The 21,665-nt window shown below is 46.9% G+C and overlaps 4 protein-coding genes across 4 annotated transcripts; 2 read left to right on the top strand and 2 right to left on the bottom strand.

Moving 5' to 3' along the window:
• Positions 1-33: 33 nt before the first annotated feature.
• BHQ10_002026 (uncharacterized protein) lies at positions 34-1,467 on the top strand (the record flags this gene model as incomplete). Its single annotated transcript, XM_040874127.1, has 1 exon — positions 34-1,467. One exon carries the CDS (start codon positions 34-36, stop codon positions 1,465-1,467), a length of 1,434 nt encoding a protein of 477 aa, XP_040730531.1.
• Positions 1,468-2,063: 596 nt separating this feature from the next.
• On the bottom strand, positions 2,064-10,962 carry BHQ10_002025 (uncharacterized protein; the record flags this gene model as incomplete). Its single annotated transcript, XM_040874126.1, has 7 exons — positions 2,064-2,163; positions 2,227-3,176; positions 3,239-4,496; positions 4,852-9,381; positions 9,453-9,634; positions 9,684-10,218; positions 10,283-10,962. 7 exons carry the CDS (start codon positions 10,960-10,962, stop codon positions 2,064-2,066), a joined length of 8,235 nt encoding a protein of 2,744 aa, XP_040730530.1.
• A 967-nt stretch (positions 10,963-11,929) lies between these two features.
• On the bottom strand, positions 11,930-12,997 carry BHQ10_002024 (uncharacterized protein; the record flags this gene model as incomplete). The annotated part of the gene is made up of 2 exons (XM_040874125.1): positions 11,930-12,814; positions 12,887-12,997. 2 exons carry the CDS (start codon positions 12,995-12,997, stop codon positions 11,930-11,932), a joined length of 996 nt encoding a protein of 331 aa, XP_040730529.1.
• Positions 12,998-13,565: 568 nt separating this feature from the next.
• On the top strand, positions 13,566-21,502 carry BHQ10_002023 (uncharacterized protein; the record flags this gene model as incomplete). Its single annotated transcript, XM_040874124.1, has 9 exons — positions 13,566-14,012; positions 14,076-14,197; positions 14,260-14,308; positions 14,369-17,994; positions 18,059-19,205; positions 19,267-19,605; positions 19,663-19,872; positions 19,927-20,045; positions 20,110-21,502. The coding sequence occupies 9 exons, from the start codon at positions 13,566-13,568 to the stop codon at positions 21,500-21,502; spliced, it is 7,452 nt and encodes a 2,483-aa protein (XP_040730528.1).
• Positions 21,503-21,665: the final 163 nt, after the last annotated feature.

Raw genomic sequence — 21,665 nt, 5'->3', positions numbered from 1 at the left:
TCGAGCAAACACACTACTAAAAAAATCGTACTTATGGCGGAGCTTTCTACATCGCTCCAGCAGTTCGCTTGGGTGCTCTTGTGGTTTTCTTTACTCTACACGGCGTATGGTATTTATCTTGTCGTTTATCGTCTTTGCTTCCATCCCCTTCGCCACTTTCCTGGCCCCAAGCTCGCGGCGGCTACGTACTATTATGAGGTATACTACGATTGGTTCAACGGCCCATACAAAGGACGTAATGCCTGGCACCTCATCGAACTACATCAAAAGTACGGACCTATTATCCGACGGAGTCCGGATGAACTCTCTGTAGAGGATCCCGACTGGTTTGATGTGCTATTCGTCGCTGGTCGCCGTGACAAATGGAGTCGACAAGGCAAGGACTCTAATGGTTCGGTCCAGTCAACTTTATCACGAACCCTTCACAAGAAACGGCGAGGCGCCTTGACCCGATTCTTTTCAAAGCGTTCAATCCTTAACCTTGAGCCTTCTATCCAGGCGAAGGTCGAGAAATTATCAGCTGGCGTAGAGAAGAACTTCCTCAACACCGGTGCAATCCTGAACGCTAGTGTCGCGTTTGTCGCTCTCACATTAGACACGATTACAGATTACTGCTTTGATCAAAGTTTCGGCTGCTTAGACAAGTCAGACTTTGCTCCGGAGTGGAGAAAAACGTTCTGGGATATGTTTGAAAATATCCCGCTCCTGAAAAATTGGACATTCTTTGCCAATTTGCTCTTTTTAGTTCCGCCTGTGATTGTTCGGATGACAAACCCTTCCCTAACGCAATTTTTCATTCTTGAGAAAGCCAATCGACAAAAAGTCGCAGAGATTTGCAAAGAGTGGAATGAGGATCAGATTAAGAAAGCTAAGCTATCTGAAGCTGGACTGGATGCGCCGCGGAAAAACGCTCTGTTTAAGAAAAAGAAGAGAACCATTTTTTATGATATCATGGACAGCGCAGTTCTTCCTCCAGAAGAAAAGACCCCCCAGCGAATGGCTGAGGAAGCATTTGGCATGATAGTTGCTGGGGGGGACACAACTGGAAGAGCGATGGCTAATCTACTATACCATCTCCACGCCAATCCCGAATGGCTAAATCGTGTTCGCCAGGAACTGGATTCAGTCATGATATTTCCCAGCTCCCCAATCACACTTTCTGAACTGGAAATACTTCCAGTGTTCTCCTCATGTATCAAAGAAACTCTGAGAATCAGTTACCTCGTAACGGATAGCATCATGTTAATCGAACCTGAAGCACCTCTTATCTACAAGGAATGGATGATACCGCCAGGGACTGCGGTTGGAATGACCCTATCTCACTTACATATGGATGAAAGGATCTTTCCTGAGCCAAACACATTCAATCCATCTCGGTGGAGGAATACCAAAGCCACTGGAGTGGATCTGGAGAAATATTTTGCCCCTTTTTCGAAAGGGAATCGAGCATGCCTTGGTGTCAAGTAAGTTTCGTTTTCTTTACAAGCCCTTTTTCCCTTTTCCAATTTAGAAGTAAATTCTGATTTTTGTTCACACACCGATACTCTAACTGACTTATACTTGAACCTTAGTTTGGCATACGCTCAGATTTATCTCGGATCGGCTGTGGTTTTGAGACGCTTTGATTTTGAACTCCACGACGTAGTAAAAGAACGCGATATTGATGTTGTCAGAGATTGCTTTGTGGGCCTTGCAAGCCCTGAATCTCGAGGCATTAGATTTCGAGTGCTCGGCAAGCGTGACTGATTAATTGATTGCAATTGAAGCAGTTTACAATCTTTTGGCGCCTTAAAGTCCACTACCCCTACGCAGTTGCCAATTTTTCACGATTTGTCTTCTGGTGACATATCTACTCAGCCTGCCCTTCAAAAAGAAAGACCTAGACAAACACAGTGAGAATGGTGGATATTCATGTCACAATTGCCCCCAGGGTGGGAACGTTTTACTGATATTATGCCTTCTTGAAGTTTATTAAGTGATTATAAAGGGTATCAGAAAGCACCACTCTTTTAGTATTTAGTATATAATACTTGACTCTAGCTTGTCTGCTCAATGCCCATATTCTATGCATTTAGTATTTCTTTCACCCTTTCTCCAGCCTTAACCAAGCTCTTGTAGAACTCAGAGGTCTTTCCGGTAGGTCCAACAATCGAAAATTTGACTCTAATCCCATTAATCATTACTCTGTCATGTAAAATGGGGTATGTGTATCGCATGATAACTCACTGTTCAGGTTGGACCTCATGATGTACCCAAATCCCAGTCTCATCACGCAGGCAACACCCATCCTCTGCCATGCCAGACGTAAAGCAATTACTACAAAACTTTCTTGGCCGAGACCGCTGATACACTGGATCTTGAAAAAGTCTAGGGACCTCCTCGCCTTCTTCAAGGATTTCTTTAAGTATTGACAAAAGCCTGTCTGAACCATTACCCCTTGTGCAACTCAAAACGGCACTCGAGTGAGTGCGCGCAGCCTCAATGAATAATCTCTTGCAAGTGGACAAGGTGATGGAATCATCGGCGGCCGCATTTATGAACGCAGCTACTTGCGTCGTCACCACCTGGTTGAGCTCCACGCGGCCCTTCTGAAAATTGGATTGCAGGACTGTCTCCCAACATGGATTGATATACCCGAAGTAGTATCGAGCAGCGAGCTGGATGAGAAGCTGAGCCCCGCTATTCGCTGGGATCTTGTGTGTCTTCATAAATAAAGCTCCATAAGGAAGGGAAGGCGGATATCGATGTTCTCGCAGAGCGATGGCCTTCTGATAATCGGACCGCACCTTTTCGATGTTGGCTGCGATATTCGATGGGACTTCGGTGTATGTAATCTTTTTCAGAATCACAGGGATCCTAGCAAAGCTTCTCTGAGATGGTTCCGGTGACTGGTAACAGCGGATTTGTTCCGAAATCTTCTGATTCAGGTCGAGGATTGTTCCCGCATCCAGTCCGGTATGGTCACCTACAATGCCTGAAACCCCATTGGCAGTGATTACATATTCAATTGGTTTGTCATTCCATCGATTGGATCCGTCTCCGAAATGGAAATGGCGGCCTCGCTCTTCTGCCGTTTCTGGGCTGCCATCGTCCAGGCAAACCAGAAATGCGGATTCCTCGATAGTTCGAATATAGGCCGCATTTGCCTCACTGAAATTCACAAATGCCTCGCGGTTCTATGATTACGGTCAGTCGTTTGATTTCAAAGATCGGTTCCAGGATGTGCCTGTATGCATACCTTTGCCCATGATCTACGGTCATCTGCAGTAAGCAGTCCCAACCAGTCCACATTTCCGAGGCTAGCATCAAGAATAGTCTCAAAAATAGACTCTAACCGCTCTCGTTGCGTAAAATTATCAAGTTCCTGGAAGTCAATTTTGAATACATGCCCACGCCTCAGAACTATAAAGTAGTCGTTCCTGGAATATTGATGCATGACGTCTAAGCCAGCTTTGGGTTCACGGCAAGCATTGAATAAGTACCTGGAGAGATCCATACATAGCGGCTGTTCATTCATATATCGAGTCTTGACTTGTTTCCTGTCTAACTGATACTTGTGCTCAATCACAGCTGATACGACGATAGCTGCACGCGCGGCCTGCGAACCCGGCATTGGAGCTGTTGGATGCGTGAAGAAAAAGCTCATATACGGTGCCAACCCACCTTTGCGTGCGAGATACTGATTTCTCAAGTATAGATCGTGATACCAATTATCCGGGTCTGCTCGTTTGATCGCCTGCAGGCGGTCATAAAGTCTTTTTCCAATACTGCCTGTGGCCTGAAACTCTGCGGCTATTTCCAAGGTGTTTCTAAATTCCTCGTCCGTCGCAAATGCGCGCATATATGAAAGATGTCTTTCAATAATGACTTTGAGATCGGGAATAGGGAGTGCAGGGAGTAAATCAGTAGTCAACCCCTTTTCATTCTCGTTAGTGTCAGTGGAACAACTGACGGGAATTAATAAGGGGTGTCCGTTAGGACTAGGAGTAGCCGTAGCCTCATAATGACGACCAAAATCCTCACTCCTCGATCTCGGCAGTAATAAACTCTGGCATAGCTTTGACCTTTGCACAATGAGCTGGGTCAGCTGTGTAAGAGTCGGTGCGTCCAAGATTTCCGACGTCTGAATCGGTGCTTGTATCGTTCTCACCACCCACTTTTTAAATTCGATCGCTAGGATGGAATCTAATCCAATGTCTATCGCGGCTCCTCTCACTTGGATGTCATCGGGGTCCAAGGCCAGGAGTGAAGCCAGTTGTTCGACCAGAGCCGCCATCACCATCGTGTGCAAATCATCCAGGGTCTCTATGTCTGCGAGCCGCTGACTAATACTGGTCGGACTCAATTTTGTGTCTCGAGACTCGCCATCGGCATTTTTGTCGTTGAGAGCGCTGAAAACGGGATTCTTGACGTGACGAGTGATTTTTTTCAAGCCGACGAACAAATCACTGGAGCTGTCCTGTCGTGCGTCCCGTCTTATACAGTACTCGAGAATTCTATGTAGGTCAGGCATACTTATTGTAGCAGCAACAACTGGGTCATTGAGTTGAACTCCAACACCGGGGAAGTCAGTACCAATAATACCCCCCAACCGTAAGGTCATGGAGTTCTTAGGGATTGGCGGCAATGTTGGCATCCAACCAACTAATGGACTACCCGTGGGACAGATTGCTTGTCCTTTGGGACTGATCAGGCAATGTATTGAGCTGATAGTAATGAAAAATTGGAGAGGAACATCTTTGAATAAGTCTTCAATATCTTTTTTGGTATCTTGAAGTCCATTGGTCTGACTCAGTGAGGTCGGCTATATATAGTATTAGTGACCTGAAACATCTTTCCAACGGTACCTACATAGGTATGAAACTTTTACTTGCCTTGAAAATTTCTTCAACAAACAAAACCCCCATCACGGACACCCTATCCAATCCCAGTCTGGAAGACAAGACGATCGGCACCCCAGTCTCATTGCCTATATCCAATCGAATTCTCTCGAATGCAGACCAGTCATTGGAGTCTGCTTGTATAGCATTCCCAAAGAACATAACACTCACAATACTTATGGCTCCATGGTCTTTAAGGAACATGCAGAGAGAATGATTAAGAGTCTCATCTCCTCCCAGGACAATATAAACCCCATCTGCCGACAGACGCAAAGGACTCGATTTACGGGCCATTTGCTTGACGGAGACCTCTTTATCACACTTGAGTACAGTTTTTCCATAATGGTGCTGGCCTTGAACGTGTCTAAATGCGTTGGCAAAATCCGTGATTGACTTCGTTGTTATAGGTGTGATTGGCGTCAACCTTCCCCCCTCATATAACGCCATCACTTTTGCGAACATCTGCTGGACTTGGGTGGGCCGTCGCTTTGCTAACAGCTCCATATCAACAGATGAAACAGTAATGTTCTTTCTTGCGCGGCTATTGAATATCAATGGTTTCCGTGATTTCGTAATATCGATCAAGTATCCAAAATCGGCGATGCACGAGATGCTCTCCATATTCAAGTCTCCAGACGAACAGTTGAGAACTACGTCCACTCCTCTTCCGGCTGTCTGGCTCAGAATAGCGTCTGAAAACGTGTTTGACATACTTGAGAAGATTCTTGCTCCTGGAATATTCTTATCCTCCATTAAAAGCTGCTGTTTCTCGCTAGAACCTACCGTGGCGTAGACTTCTGCCCCTAAATACTGAGCGATAGAAACAGCAGCTTGGCCAATCGCACCTGCAGCGCCGTGAATGAGAATTTTCTGGGATGGTCCAAGTTGTGCAATGTTCATTAAGGCATGAGCAGCTGTCTGAAATGCCAGGGGGATTGATGCAGCTTCCACAAATGAGATAGACCCACCGACGCGATGTACGCGATGACATTGGACTCGCGCAATATTAGCATAAGGTAGGGCTCCCCATCCACAGACTCTGTCTCCAGGCTTGTAAATATCCCATGAGAGGGATCCAACTGCTAGAATCTCGCCGGAAAACTCGCCTACCATCAAATCCGAAGATTGACCACGTCCCAATGCAATCAGAACATCCGTTTGGTTTACCGCGTGCGCGTATATTCTCACTAGAACTTCATCGGCGTCCAAGTCTGATGCGCTATTTTCTATTGGGACAAACAATCCACTATCAAGCAATCCCGGCGTCTTGAAGTCTAACTTGATCCCGTTGTCATCCGCATGAAAAGCAGCGATCTTCTCGACATTTTTGCCATTGACTTTAGCATCTAGCCACTCGTTGGATGAATTGTGTAGTACTAGTCGGGAAACAAGCAGATCGCCCTTCCAATAGACATATTCACGATCAATGGGATTCTCCGGATCAATAGCGTCCACAAAACATCTGAGCAGAACTTGCAACACTACGTCAGATAATTGAAGCTCCTCTTCTAAGGATGCGTCTAGATGATAGTCTAGCACAACACCATTATAGCCTTCCACTTCTTGTTGTACACTTCGTGCGAGGGCATATACGTATCTTCCAACACTAGGACTCTTGGGGGTTGCAATATTAACCCACAGAACTGACTTGAGGTTGGAGAGAGCCACAAATAACTCCTTTAGTGTTGACATTGAACTATTCTCATCAATGAATATAATATGAATATTTTCTGGATCCATTGAGTCTGGAGTTTGTGGGACAACAGCACAACTGCGACCGTCCCATCTGACCCCAAGGCGAGACGAAACTCTCTTCGCCAAGGACTCCGCAATTGCGTTATCGGAGAAACAGAATACACTGACTCTTTTCATGGTCATTACATGGTCCTTTTGATGTACTTTCGGGACCCAAGATGCTGGAACCCATTCTAAGTGGTAGCAGGGTGGAGGGAATCCGGCCGATGATGACCTAGATGATGGCGCATTCTCCGCGGATTCGCCTTCTCCGATAGCGCAAAAGTTTTCCTGCAAGAGATGCCCAACTTCTTTCAGGTTTCCCTGTAAGTCTTCTTGCAAGATTGATACCTCGACAGACCCTTGCCTCCGTCCCGCTTCAGTCAACCGACATGCTACGAGTAGATCATCCCCGGGTTTGTTTAAAATGTCCGCCGATATTGAGACCTCTGCAATAGACACCAGCATAACAGGACCTTGGCTGCAATGTCGGTGGTAAAGGGGTAGCGCAATGTGCATAAAAGCATCAAAAACAGCTGGGTGTATAATGTGTGGCTGCATGTACTGGGACGGTGTCAAAGCTCCAATCTCGGGAACTTTGACCTTGCCAAACGCCTGGTGGTCTCCGAGCTGGAGGTCTTGAATGATAGCAAATGCATCACCGTAGTCGATCCCGTTGCGACGCATCTCATCATAGATAGCTTCAGTAGTAACACTCTCCGAGCAGTCTTGGCTCATGGCCTGCAATCGTTCCCTTGCAAGTGACGGTTTAAAATCTAGGCCCACAGCTCCTCCAACAACATCCCTCAGTAGGTTCGAGCGGTAGTCAGCGCGGATTAACCCACGACAGTGTTCGTTCCATTTCCCGTTGGCAGTAACGGATGTGACTCTGAATTCTTCCCATGTAATATCTAGCCTTTCTGATGATGACTGAGAGGGTTTAAAACTGAGTAAAACCTCGATACTAGCGGGAGAATCTGGGATAACTAAGGCTTTCGAAAAGGATACCTCCTGGAAAATGTATTTAGATATTTCACTTTTCTCTCCTCTGTCTTTCGAGACTTGTCGCATGGCTTCAATCGCCATACATAGAAACGCTGATCCGGGATATAGCGCAAATCCATCAATGATGTGCTCTTTCAGCCACGGAAAATCATCAACATTCAGAATATGTCGAAAGATCGGCTCTATTGTACTTGTCCCGGTGAGTCGGAGACCCAAAAGGTCATGAGGAGCGTGCTGTCGGAAGCGGTACTCCTTGCTCAGGCGGCCTTCATGCCAGTACTGATTGGAGTGGTCCCATGAATACGGAGGAAGGTTTAAAAGCACAGGAAGCCTGAGCTGTAGACAATAATTTTCTGGACGGGAGAAGTTTGCTGGAATATTAATTTTTATGCCACTTTCGAAGAGACTTGCCACCATTTCAAGGGCAGCCACATGGGCATCCTTATTTCGCACCAAAGTAGGGCTATATAACCATTTGCTTGATCTGGGCCCTGCGGAGGTCAAGATCTGACGGATTGGACCCTGCAGAGCGGCATGTGGTCCGATTTCTAGCAGAACGAGACTCTCTGAACTTGACTCAAAGTGCATGCGCGTAAGCGTCTCTAGTGCAGGAGCAAAGCGTACCTGGGATATCAGATTATCTACCCAGTACTTCGCACTAAGAGGTAAAAACTCCTCTGATCCGGTTACGGAAGAAAAGAAACGGACAGAATTTTGAGGTGGCTTCACCATTAGCCCGTCCAGACATTGTAGAAACCTATCTGAGATGGCTTTCATGTGGTGAGAGTGATAGGCGATATCAACTTTAAGCCGTCGATTGAAAACTGAGTCTTTGTCTAGCATCTCTTGTATCTCCATGATTGCCAACTCGTCCCCAGATAGTGTCAAACTGGAGGGGCTATTGACACAACCTATCACGCACCGGCCGGAGTGGCATGACTGCAAATATCGCATTATTTCCTTTTCCCCAAGGCCAACTGCCAGCATTGCTCCTTTTGATGGCAATGTCTCTTTGCACCAGCCGGATACAAACCCCTTATAATATGAAATTGTCAATGCATCCTTATGATTCAGAATTCCGGCAGCGTAGGCAGCGGCAACTTCGCCGCTAGAATGCCCAAGAACCATCGCTGGTCGGACATTGGTCTCCAAAATCATATCGACAAGGGCAATTTGGATGGCGGTTGTTGCTGGTTGGGAAAGCTCGCTCGAGTTGATTCGCGATTTTGACTCCTCACAAAGGATTTCATCGACCAGACTCCAGGAAGCCCCGAGACTTTTCAGAATATCCTGTGACCGATAAAGAGATTGGGCAAAGCTTGTGTGCAGAACCAGTAGCTCCCTTCCCATTCCAGGATACTGGGCTCCCTGACCGGTGAACAAAAATACAACCTGGTTTTTAGGCGAACATTTGGTCGTACGGACATTTTCTAAGCCTGACAGGAGACCTAAGTGTGAGGATGCGATCACACTCGAACGCCACTTGAATTGAGATCGGCGAGATGAGAGCGTCTTTGCTAGCTGATTGAGTACTGTTCCATCCGTTGCGCAATGATTTGAGACCCAATTTTTGAGATTCCGGACGGCTCCTTCCAATGAGGTCCTGGATTTAGCTGATATAACGAAGAGCTGGGGTTCAACTTTATCCAGCGAGGGAGATGAAATATTCTCGACTCGTGCTTTATTTCTATCATGACTATCATCATGCGTGTTCACCAGCCCATCTGCTGGACTTATTAGATTTTCCGATACGTCAGAGAATCTAAAACAAGTTATTAAAGGTCAGTTATGGAAATACTCTTAAATGCTCATTATCGCTTCTCAGCGACTGACCTCATTCTTGTATAAGAGCCATTCCCATTCTTTTCATCCCATCCATTTGCGTAATTCATATTATGGCTCAATGCAGGGGCAGATTCTAGGATGACGTGCGCGTTCGTGCCTCCAAATCCGAAACTATTTACAGACGCCAATCGACGGCCTGAGTGAGGCCACTGATGAGGTTCTTTGGGAAGCTGAGTAAAACGTTAGTGACAAGCTAAGCAAGGCAGTATAATAGCTTACAATGATATCACCAGACTCCAACATTTTGTATAAACTTGGTTTGACTATTTCTAGTCCAGAAACGGGTGGGATAACAGATTTCTCTAGGGCCATAACCGTCTTTATCACACCAGCAAGACCACTGGTACTTTCCGAATGCCCAAGATTGGCTTTGATTGATCCTAAAAACAGCGGATGGTCTCTTTGCGTCTCCATATCCACAAACACTTGCTTGATTGAATTGAACTCTGCTGCATCACCTGCCTGTGTTCCTGTTCCATGAGCTTCAACATAGGAAACTTCTCGCGGGTGAATTCCAACCTGGCGATAAAGAGCAGCTGTCAATTGTCCCTGCGCTTCGGAGCTCGGAAGCAAAATACCATTCGTCTTACCGTCTTGATTGACGCCTGAATTACGAATTATAGCTCTAACATTATCACCATCTTTCACGGCATCTTTCAGCCTTTTGAGGACCAGAGCCGCAACACCTTCGGCACGGCCGTATCCGGCACCGCGGCTGTCGAAAGGATAGCATCGACCTTCGTCGTTTATCATACTAGAGACAACAATTAGTCGAAAGACCCATTGATCCTTCTCGCTAATGAAAAAGTAGAGCATACCGTAGAGCACTCATCGCAATTGTCATATCCGGACCCAGCAACAGGTTCGTTCCTCCGACGATTGCTGCATCACTCTCCCCAAGTCTTAAGGCCTGGCAAGCCAAATGCAAAGCCACCATTCCACCAGAACACCCCGTGTCCAGACTCATACACGGTCCCTTCAAGTCAAATACATACGAAATACGACCGCAAGCCGTTGCATCTCCACAGCCGGTCAGATGATGTTTAGGGATTTGGTATGGATCCTTGTAGGTCTGGCGTTCATAGTCGCGACTCACTAACGCGACATACACCCCTGTCCGCGAACCTCGGAGACTCTCTAATGACATCCCAGTATTTTCGAAAGCCTCGTATGAGACCTCGAGGAGTATTCTCTGTTGCGGATCCATGGCGGCCGCTTCCGCGGCCGGTATGCCGAAGAAACCTGCGTCAAATTCCGCAAGGTTCTGATCAAGAAAGAAGCCACCACGCGAATTATGCGTTCCCTTTGTATCTGGGTCTGGGTGATGGAAGGCTTTCCAATTGTATCTATCTGATGGAACATCCTGCCAGCATTGTCGTCCCTCATGAACCAGGTCCCAAAGTTTCTCTGGTGTGTCCGCGCCACCCGGTAAACGACAGCTAAGGCCGACGATTGCTATTGGCTCTACTTCTGAAATTAACATATTGATCCCTTCCATCTTGAATATACGATGCGTTATCAAAGCTGCAAATAAAGAAGGTGAATAAACTTGGAAATGTCAGGTTCACCGGGTGAGACATGTATATACGTAAACAAAACTACAACCGGTTTGATATGCCTCAGGCATTCGGTGAATTGACATACAAAACTAGTTGACCTATTAATGTGTAGCCACTTTTGGAGTGATATACAGTGATATTCTCTGTTTCATTTTCAGTGAGTAATCTATACGAATTAGCACCAATGGGCTGAAAAAACCAACTAAATGAACATTCAATGTTAGAAAATAACCCGCATAATTGTACGGAGTAATATCGGGAACAAGTGTTATTATCCACTGTCCGGTATTTTATTTTAAATACGAGGAGCAAAAAATACAGACCAGAAAAGCTAAAATACAAGACGTGCTAAAATAGTAGAGAATAGCATCCCATGTACTGGAGATGTTTACTGCGGTACGTTGGTTGACTACTCTATTCCAGACTGATAGCGGAATCGAGGATATATTCCGCGATCAGAAACAAGCTGAACAATTGGTGACCGCCTCACTGACCTGTAAATTGTCACCGTTGACCCCAGACTGTTGGCGGCAGTCGCTTTATTGTTAGCTAGTACGCACTACACATTAATCATCTAAGTATCAGCTGGTAGTCAAGAGATGCACCAACATCTCGTCGCTTTATACGATACATGACATTGGAGAATACTATGCCCGTGCATCTAATTGAGTGTGATCCCCAACAGATTAGCCTTGCGCCTGCCGCAATTTCCGTCTTATATTCGGATGGATCTTGAAGCTCTTTGAGCGATATCGGAAAGTTGGGATCGCTCACCAGGATCTCAGTCTTCTCTGCTTATGAAGAATGAGGCAAAGGGAAAGAGGAAAATATTCACAACGATTTTGGATTAAGCAAGTTCGTGTGTTTCGCTGAGCTCCAATTAATCCAAAATTACTATATTTAGGTCTACGTAGCAGCCTTCAGACGGCCTCTCACTGCTTGCCAGAGGAACTCAACTTGCAATTTCATCAAAAATGGTACATCCGAACCCTCCAACACGTAGACGTGCTCCTTGCCCGGCGCAAACACCTGACGCTTAGGGTCCTGTAGCGATTCGAACACCTCGATCTGGTGCTGAGGTGGTGAAATCTGGTCCTTCTCAGGAGTGAGAAACATGACGGGCGTTGGCCAGACACCTTTTACCATTGATAATGGGATAGACTCAAAGAGGAACATCCGATGATAAGACTGGATAGTCGTTCCATACGGATTATGAATCAATTTTTCGTCAAACTCTTGATTCGCCTCGACTGCTTCTTCTTTCCAGCGCTCCTGCTGCTGGCGCATCTGCTGTTCTTCCGCTCGCTTTCTCTGCTCCTCATCGTCCCCGCGATTGGCATTGACGTGTGAATTGAAGGGGATTTCAGCCAAGGACTCTGCGATGGGCAGGACATAGGGAGGGTTCCCGTGGAGCAGCTGGGATTCACGGTCTTTTATCATCTTAGTCTTAAGTCGGCGCGCATCTTTCTCCGTAACTGGTAGAAACTTGAACACCGGGGCAATTGCAATGACCGCCGCAATGCGCTTGTCTAGGGATGCAGCAGACAGCGCAATCCCGGCGGATAGAGATATACCCCAGAACACAATAGCTTTAGTATCCACGATGGGAAGAGTGGTCAGGTAACAGAAAGCATCTGAGTAGTCCTCTACCTGCTTGAAAGGATCGATGTCGTTGCGTGGGAAGCCACCACTCTTGCCTGTATTTCGCGGATCATACAAAAGAGCCGTGATGCCAGCCTTTTGGAACTCCTCTGGGACAGTTTCCGGAAAAGAGTCTACAACGGAGTTGTACTAGTTCATTGGCAAGATAATCAAAATACCGCACTACATAAACGTGGACTCAACACAAGGACATGAACGTACCCCGGGACAAAGAATTACCGCTGGACCTTTTTGGGCGGCCGCATACAGTCTTCCACGAAGGTAGATGCCGTCGAGAGTTTTAAACTGCACATTCTGGTAGACCTTCATCATTGAAGGAGGCTTCAAAATGAAAGTTGCGTATAGCAGAGGTGCGTAGTAGAAGCCCGAAAGATGGTTCGACTGTCATTAGGTCCATTATCCAACCCATTGGCTTAGTTATCGTCAAACCTACTTAGTCATTAGCTAATGGATTGGTAAGGCATATTTTTCGCGAGTCATTTGAAATAACAGTCGAGAGGGTCTCCGCGTCCTACTCGGAATAGCGCCGCGACCAGGTCTAGCTCTTACTTGCCGTGGTCAATTATAAATATTCAGTTAAATATTCACCTCATAATCTCACAAGGTTTATACGGGGCCCAGGCGGGGGAACTGGGCCCCCACTGGTAAATACCGGTTTCGGGCTATGCTGATACCATGTATTACCGTCCTCTTTTATTACGGTATTGCGACGTAATAACTTTTGATCCCTATTTCGGTGCTCCAGTACATATATAGATATATCTTACTGGGTTGCTGCGAAAATCAATTGGATAGCATCTTTTGCAATGATCTTCTATTGTCACTATTATTTTTGTTCTTGTTGACTATTCACGGACGATCACTCATGCGGAATCTCACAATGGATGATTCCTCCAACGGGGCCGCAATGAACGGGCATGCTCATTTTGAGCCTGATAACAATGTCCTTCATGAGCCCATTGCGATATTAGGTATGGGCTTAAGATTGCCTGGTAGGGTACACTCGCCCGAGTCACTGTGGGAGCTACTTGTCAATAAGAAGGAGACCAGTGGCCCAATACCGCCAAGTAGATACAACACTGCCGGTTTTTATTCGGCCTCCAAGAGACCAGGCACCATTGTGGTTCAACGTGGACACTTTCTGGATGATTCAGATGGATTGGACCGTCTTGACACGTCATTTTTTAGCATGAGTAAAGCCGAAGTAGAGAAGATGGACCCCCAACAACGCATGCTATTGGAAGTGGTCTGGGAATGTATGGAGAATTCCGGTCAGCGGGACTGGAGAGGTTCCAACACTGGAGTCTTCGTGGGAACTTGGGGAGATGTAGGTCTATTTTTTTTCCGTATTGTTCTGGCGTCCTTGATTTCGGCTAATAAGGTCTCCCAGGATTGGCTAGATTTATTGGCGAAAGACCCCCAGCAAACTGGAGGGATGCTGAATGTCTCTGGCGCAGGAGACTTTGCAATATCCAACCGAGTCTCATATGAATACAACTTGCACGGTCCAAGGTAAGAGATGCTAGTAGCTAGTAGCGCTCCTCAGCCGCGAGCACTCGGCTAATAGCAAGCAGTATGACCATCAAAACTGCCTGTGCGTCTGCCATGATCTGTCTCCACGAGGTAACGTGAAAGGTTGAAATCAAGGGAACAAGTTTGGAATCAATTAATGTGATCCCGTAGGCCTGTCAATCACTTCGTGAGGGTTCTTGTGACGCAGCCATTGTTGCTGGGACGAATCTAATCATCACCCCAACTTGCACGATAGCTCAGACAGAGGCGGGTGTTATATCTCCAACTGGCGAATGCCGTACATTTGATGCATCGGCTAATGGCTACGCTCGTGGTGAAGCCATCAATGCCATTCTAATCAAGAAGCTCGGTGACGCCATACGCGACCAGGACCCGATCCGGGCAGTCATTCGAGGCACAGCCGTCAACTGCGATGGGCGAAGCGCAGGCATCAGTGCACCGAACCCCTTGGCTCATGAAAGACTGATCAGACGAGCCTACAAGGTTGCAGGACTAACGAATAATGCTGCCGACACGCCATTTGTGGAGGTCCATGGCACGGGAACTCCTAGTGGTGACCCCCTCGAACTGCAGGCGATTGCTGGCATATTTGGAGGCGATCAGGAAACGTATATAGGGAGTGTGAAAGCCAATGTTGGTCATGGAGAGGGAGCGTCAGGTATCACTAGCGTAATCAAAGCTGTGATGATCCTCGAACAAGGAATCATTCCGCCTCAGGTAAATTTCTTTACGCCTAACCCTAAGATTCCATTTGATGAAGCGCATCTAGTCGTGCCATTAGAGCCAACAAAATGGCCGGCTGGCCGGCCGGAGCGCATCAGTGTCAATTCCTTTGGTATCACTGGCGCAAATGCCCATGTCATTATTGAGTCCGCCGCGTCTCATGGCATTCAGGCTCGTCTGAACGATTCAATAGAGGACAGTACTGTGCCTACTCCCCCTCCCCCCAGATTATTGCTATTTTCTGCAAATACCCCGGAGTCGCTTCAGAGGAGAGCATCAGAGCTGCAAGACTATGCCGCGGCCCATCCGGAGCGGAATAAGAATCTCTCGTATACGCTTGGGTGTCGACGCACACATCTCGTTTCCCGTGCATTCTGCATCACTGGAACCAAAAAAATCTATTCCATGTCCGAGAAGCTCAAAGAGGTCCCTAAACTCAATTTTGTTTTCACTGGTCAAGGGGCACAATGGCCTACAATGGGGAAAGATCTCGTGAAGAATTATCCAGAATTCAAGGATGACCTTTCTCATCTTGGCAAGGTTCTCGCTCGATTACCTCATCCACCATCGTGGGATTTGATTACTGAAATGCTCAAACCGGAAAATGAGAGTCGCCTGAACGAAGCAGAGTTTGCTCAGCCATTATGCACCGCAATACAAGTAGCCTTGGTCAATTTTTTGGCGAAAATAGGTATCTTGCCAGCAGCTGTTGTTGGCCACTCCAGTGGGGAGATAGCCGCTGCGTACGCTTCGGGTGCCATTACAGCGGATGAAGCCGTTACCATTGCATATTATCGAGGTCGCTGTGCACTCCGCTCCACACGTACTGGAGCTATGGCTGCTGTCGGTATGGGTCGAGCGGAGGCTACTCTTTACCTTGAAGACGGCGTGTCGATTGCATGCGATAATAGCCCAAACAGTGTCACCTTATCGGGGGATAGAGAAGCTCTAGATACTGTTATTGAGCAGATGAAAGTTGATGACCAGGATGTCTTCGTCCGTTTACTGAAAACGGATGGCATGGCATACCATTCTCATCACATGCTCAAGTTGGGGTCCGAATACGAACAACACCTACGGCCTTTATTGAATACCCAGACTCCAGCCATCCCATTCTTCTCAAGTGTGACAGGCGTGTCCACACCAGCGACAGTATTTGGAGCCGAGTATTGGAGACAAAATCTGGAGTCGCCGGTCAAGTTCTTCCCTGCGGTCAAAGCGTTGATCAGATCACAGCAGGCAACAGATCATGTCTTTTTGGAAATCGGGCCTCATTCTGCTTTGTCAGGACCACTAAGGCAGATTTTTCAGAATACAGCATCAAAAGGACGACTTAGCTATTTGCCCACCCTCATTCGGGGCAAGAACTCCGTGGAAAGCATCTTGGAGACATGCGGTCAATTGTACTTGCAAACAGTAGATATTGACATGAAACAATTAAACCCTGGGGCAGAGGTTTTGACAGATCTCCCAGTCTATCCATGGCAGCATGATGTCTCTCACTGGGTTGAAAATCGAGCTTTGAAGGAATGGAGAACCCGAAGCTTCGCGCCTCATGAACTTCTCGGGTCGCGAATTCTTGAAGGCAATGACTTCGAGCCCACTTGGCGTAATATGCTTAACCTGAAGAACACACTCTGGCTTCAAGATCATAAAGTTTTCAGTGATGTCGTATTCCCTTGCGCTGGATATATTTCCATGGTGGGTGAGGCGATTCGACAGCTAACAATGGCCGACGACTTCAGCATCCGCTATCTTAACATCAAAACTGCAATGATCTTAAATGATGACAAAACGGTAGAGGTGATTACAACTTTTAAGAAATTGAAATTATCAACCGCTAGTAGCTCGGAATGGTACGAATTTTCTATATATTCGCATAATGGAAATACTTGGACAAAGCATTGCGATGGACAGGCAAAAGGAGGTAAAAACAATGAAATGGCAAAGCCTCAAGTCCCTGAAAATCCTGCCCAGCTTCCCCGTGAGATTAACTTCCCCTATGCCATTTTTACCCGGATTGGTCTGCATTATGGGCCAAACTTTCAGGCCCTACGGAGCGTGTCCGCAATGCCAGGCAAGAAAGAATCTGTCGCATTACTAGACCCGCCACCAACGACAAGCTCGGCTTATTCCCTCCACCCGACAACTATTGATCAATGTCTTCAGCTTCTCGGGTTAGCTTCTGTAGATGGTCGGCCCTATTTATTTCAAAACGCTCTTCTTCCCACTGCAGTCGAGCAGTTATATATCCAGCCAGCTTCGAAAGAGCATGCTCCAATGCAGGCAATGGCCAAGGCTGTTACCCTTCCTCGTAACACCGGAAACGTTCAAGGCAATATCACTATATCTAAGAATGATGAGGTCCTCCTCTCTATCCAGGGATGTAAATTGTCTATTTTTGAGCAGCAGGAGCAGGATCAAAACAGTGATGCCCGAATCGCCGCCGCGCGATTAAATTGGAGACCAGATTTGGATTTCATCCCTATTGATAGCTTGATGACTGCTCGTGTGAAAGATACCGAGAAACTTCGGCGCATAGAGATTTACTCTTTTCTTTGTATGCTCGAGATTCAAGAGCGAATTCGGAGCTGTCCTTCCAATGCGGTTCATTTTGAGAAATTCCGGTGCTGGATCGATCAGATCATCGAAGAAGGACACCTGGGAAATAACGGAATTGTTACTAACAGCAATGATCTTGTGAAACTTTCAGGAAACGATCGGCTGGCGATGATTTCTTTGATACGAGAACAACTCAAGGATACCGAATTCGAGCCCGCTGCTGAGCTTGTCACTCGTCTGCTAAATAATTGTGTTGGAGTGTTCAACGGAGAAACAGAAATCCTCGACGTTTACCTGCGGGATAACGGATTAACGAATTTATATGATATGAATGGCGATAGGATTGATTCTACGGAATTTTTCGTCACCGCTGGCCATACAAACCCTCGTATGCGTGTCTTGGAAATCGGGGCGGGGACTGGAGGTACCACTCTGATAGCTTTGCAAGCACTAACCTCCCTCAATGGAGAGCCTATGTACGCCAACTATACGTAAGTCCAATTTCGCAGTCCACGACTTTTTTGGCTTTCCACTCGCTGACTCCAAACCTGACAGGTTCACCGATATCTCTTCCGGATTTTTCTCGGCTGCCAAGGAGAGATTCTTCGACTATCCTGGGCTTGAGTTTAAGACTTTGGATATCAGTAAGGATCCATTGGAGCAAGGATTCGAGCTAGAGACGTATGACTTGATTATCGCCTCCAATGTGATTCATGCCACGGAAACTCTGAGAACCACGCTGAGAAATGTCCGCAATTTGCTGAATTCCCGTGGGAGATTCTTCCTTCAAGAGCACACACCTTCCGTGGCGAAGATGGTCAATTTCATCATGGGGCCTTTGCCGGGTTGGTGGCTTGGAGAGGCGGACCAGCGTCCAACAGAGCCGATAATATCTCCTGGGAGGTGGGATCTGGAACTACGTAGCGCTGGATTCTCCGGCATTGAATGTTTAGTACATGACGATCCTGACCGTATTCATCATATTGGGGTTAACATGATCGCCACACCTGTCCGGACCACTACCAATTTCAGGAGTGCTACTCTGTTGCTCCGTGAAAGTCAACTTGATTCTGAATCAGTTAAACATGTCAAAGAGTCACTGAGCCAGAAAGGCTATCATATTGACACGTGCTTCTTGGGTATCCAACAACCGATTGTTTTTCAAGACATTATTTCACTTCTTGAGGTAGATTCACCATTCATTAGCGGGTTTTCTTCCGATGAATTTGAGTCTCTTCGGAGGTTGATTGGGAATCTTGGTTCTTCTCGATTGCTTTGGGTAATGGGATCTGCTCAAATCGGAGTACAGAATCCAGATTACGGCTTGACTCTGGGCTTCATGCGAAGCATCCGAGCAGAGCTAGCTCCTGTCATGGCCACGTTGGAAGTTGATCATTTAGAGCACGGAGATGCTGAAATAATCGTGAAGGTCTTTGAGAAATTCCAGGATACAGCTTCGTCGGTGAACCCTGAGCAGGAGTACGCTTTGAAAAATGGCATTGTTTATGTTGGTAGGTATCATTGGACACAGGTTTCGAAGGAGCTTGCGGAATCCGATGATAAATCTCAAAAACCATTGAGACTAGATGTGAGACGAGTTCGAGGCTTGAAGGAGATTGTCTGGACTCCATATTCACCCAGACCCCTAAGTGAAAAGGATGTTCTTATCATCCCTGCCTGTTCAGGCGTCTCGCTTGAGCCAGTTCGTATATCCGCCCACTTTGGCACAATATATGTACATATATCACTGACATACCTCACAGGGCTCGGGAGAAGGTAACTCTTTACTTGGACTGGAGGGCTCTGGTACGGTGGCAGCCGTTGGGACCCAAGTACGGACGCTCCAGGTTGGAGATCGGGTGATGGGCCTCGGGCAAAGCTTCCTTTCCAGTAGAGTTACTGTTTCAGCAGTTCAGGTGACGAAAATACCTGACTCTTTAACATTTGAAGACGCAGCGACTATGCCCCTGTCATTCTGCACAGCTATCTATACAATCAGGAAGGTCGCAAATCTCCAAAAAGGACAAAGTATTCTGATTCACTCTGCTTGCGGTAGCATTGGTCTAGCCGCTATTCAGCTGTCACAGATTGCTAGTGCTGAGGTGAGCTCAACCTCGAAAGCCCTTACTGAGGGATGGGACGCTAACTGTTGGGTGAAGATATTCTGCACCGTGGACAACGATGAATCTGCAGAATATCTAATAAATTCATTTGATATCCCTCGCCATCACATACTATACTCTGGAAATACATCTTTCTTGCCAGAGTTGATGAGCATGACGGCAAACTTAGGCGTGGACGTCGTTCTCAACTCACTATCGGGCGACTTGCTTCACGCGTCATGGAAATGTGTTGCACCCCGAGGAAAGGTACAAGGATCATATATCGACAGCCATACAATGCAGGCTAATATTATTGTCTAGATGATTGAACTAGGGAAGCATAACTTCGTCGGTCGCGCTCAATTAGATATCGACCTATTCGCTGGGAATAGAAGCTTTATCGGTGTCGATACCATGGCTCTCCAAGACTTATATGAAGGGTATAAGCCCATACCCGCAATACAAGCAAAGATGTAATTTTGATTTATACTGACATTGGACTAGGCTCCTTAGTGAAACAATTGGGCTCTACGCCGACGGACATATACAGCCTATCAAACCCAATTCTGTCTTTGACAGTGATGAGATTGAAAAGATCTCTACCGTTATACACCACGGTGTGACAGAAGAAAAGCTCCTTGTCAAAATCCTGCCGACAGTTGAAGCTCTCTCTGTGTTCCCAATGCAACCCGAATTGATGCTTAGAGAAGACAGGACATATCTCCTTGTCGGGGGTCTCGGAGGATTAGGACAGTCCATCTCGACTTACCTCGTCGAACATGGTGCCCGCCACCTTCTCTACTTATCTCGAAGAGCCGGGGAGTCCGAAAAACATCAACGATTCTTCCGTGAACTTGAAGTCCAGGGATGCTCTGTTCACGTCGCAAAAGCCGATGTCACTAACTTGGAACACGTCAAAGCAGCTGTGCAAGAAATAAATCTGCCCATTGCCGGTGTTTTTCAGATGGCGATGGTACTAAATGATAGTCCATTTATGAGCATGACACATGATGAGTGGAGCACCGCCATCAAGCCGAAGGTCAATGGTACTTGTAACCTTCACGAAGCCCTACGACACACGAAACTCGATTTCTTCGTCATCCTCGGATCTGTATCCGGTACGTTTGGCTTGGCTCATCAGGCAAATTATTCGGCAGCAAACACCTTCCAGGATGCCTTTGTCCAGTATCGTCATGCCCAAGGACTTCCTGCCTCTGTCTTGAACATCGGCGCAATGGCAGACGTCGGATACGTGAGCGAGAACCGAGGAGTCGAGGACTACCTCCGCGGGGCTGGTATGCCATTCATGTCTGAAGCAGACTTCTTCGAATGCCTCCATTTGTCTATTTGCCAACAATTTCCTGTTGAAGCGGGTTTTGAAGCCACTCGAGGTGGTCCAGGAATTTACAATAGGAGCCAGCTAACACTAGGCATTCGTTCCACCAAGCCAATGGACGACCCTAGCAACCGCGTACTTTGGAAGCATGATCGACGTGCAGACATTTACCGGAATATTGAAGCTGCCCGCTTCGAAGACGGTACAGACAGAGGGGATGGAGGCAATGAAGACAAAATAGCCGCTTTTATAGCTCAGATCCAATCCAACACCTCCGTGTTGGATCAACCAGAGGCCGTGGTCTTCCTCACATATGAGATCGGTGTCAATATCTGCAATCTCATGCTACAACCGCTAGAGGAGCTTGACGTGACCAAGGCGCTAGTAACTCTTGGAGTAGATTCCCTCGTGATCGTCGAAATCCGGAACTGGTTGCGCCAGAGACTACAGGTCGAAGCGAGTACTCTGGAAATATTGAACGGAGGCACGATTGAGACTTTGGGACGGCTTGCTGTTGAACGGCTGAAGGAGAAATATCAGGGAAACCCAAAGACAGAATAGGTTTCATCTACCATAGCCCATGAAAGATGACAGTGCAACTAGTCACTAGTCTCTTAGGCTTATATGAAATGAGACGTCTTTGGCGACGTAGAGGTTCCTATGTAGCTCCATTAAGCTCAATCTAGAAACTATACGCATCTAGGATAGGGCTAGTCGCTCACAA

This window comes from Talaromyces amestolkiae (genome assembly GCF_001896365.1).
Source record: "Talaromyces amestolkiae strain CIB chromosome Unknown scaffold2.1, whole genome shotgun sequence".
Taxonomy (NCBI): Eukaryota; Fungi; Ascomycota; class Eurotiomycetes; order Eurotiales; family Trichocomaceae; genus Talaromyces; species Talaromyces amestolkiae.
This window is presented reverse-complemented; position numbering and strand designations above follow the sequence as displayed.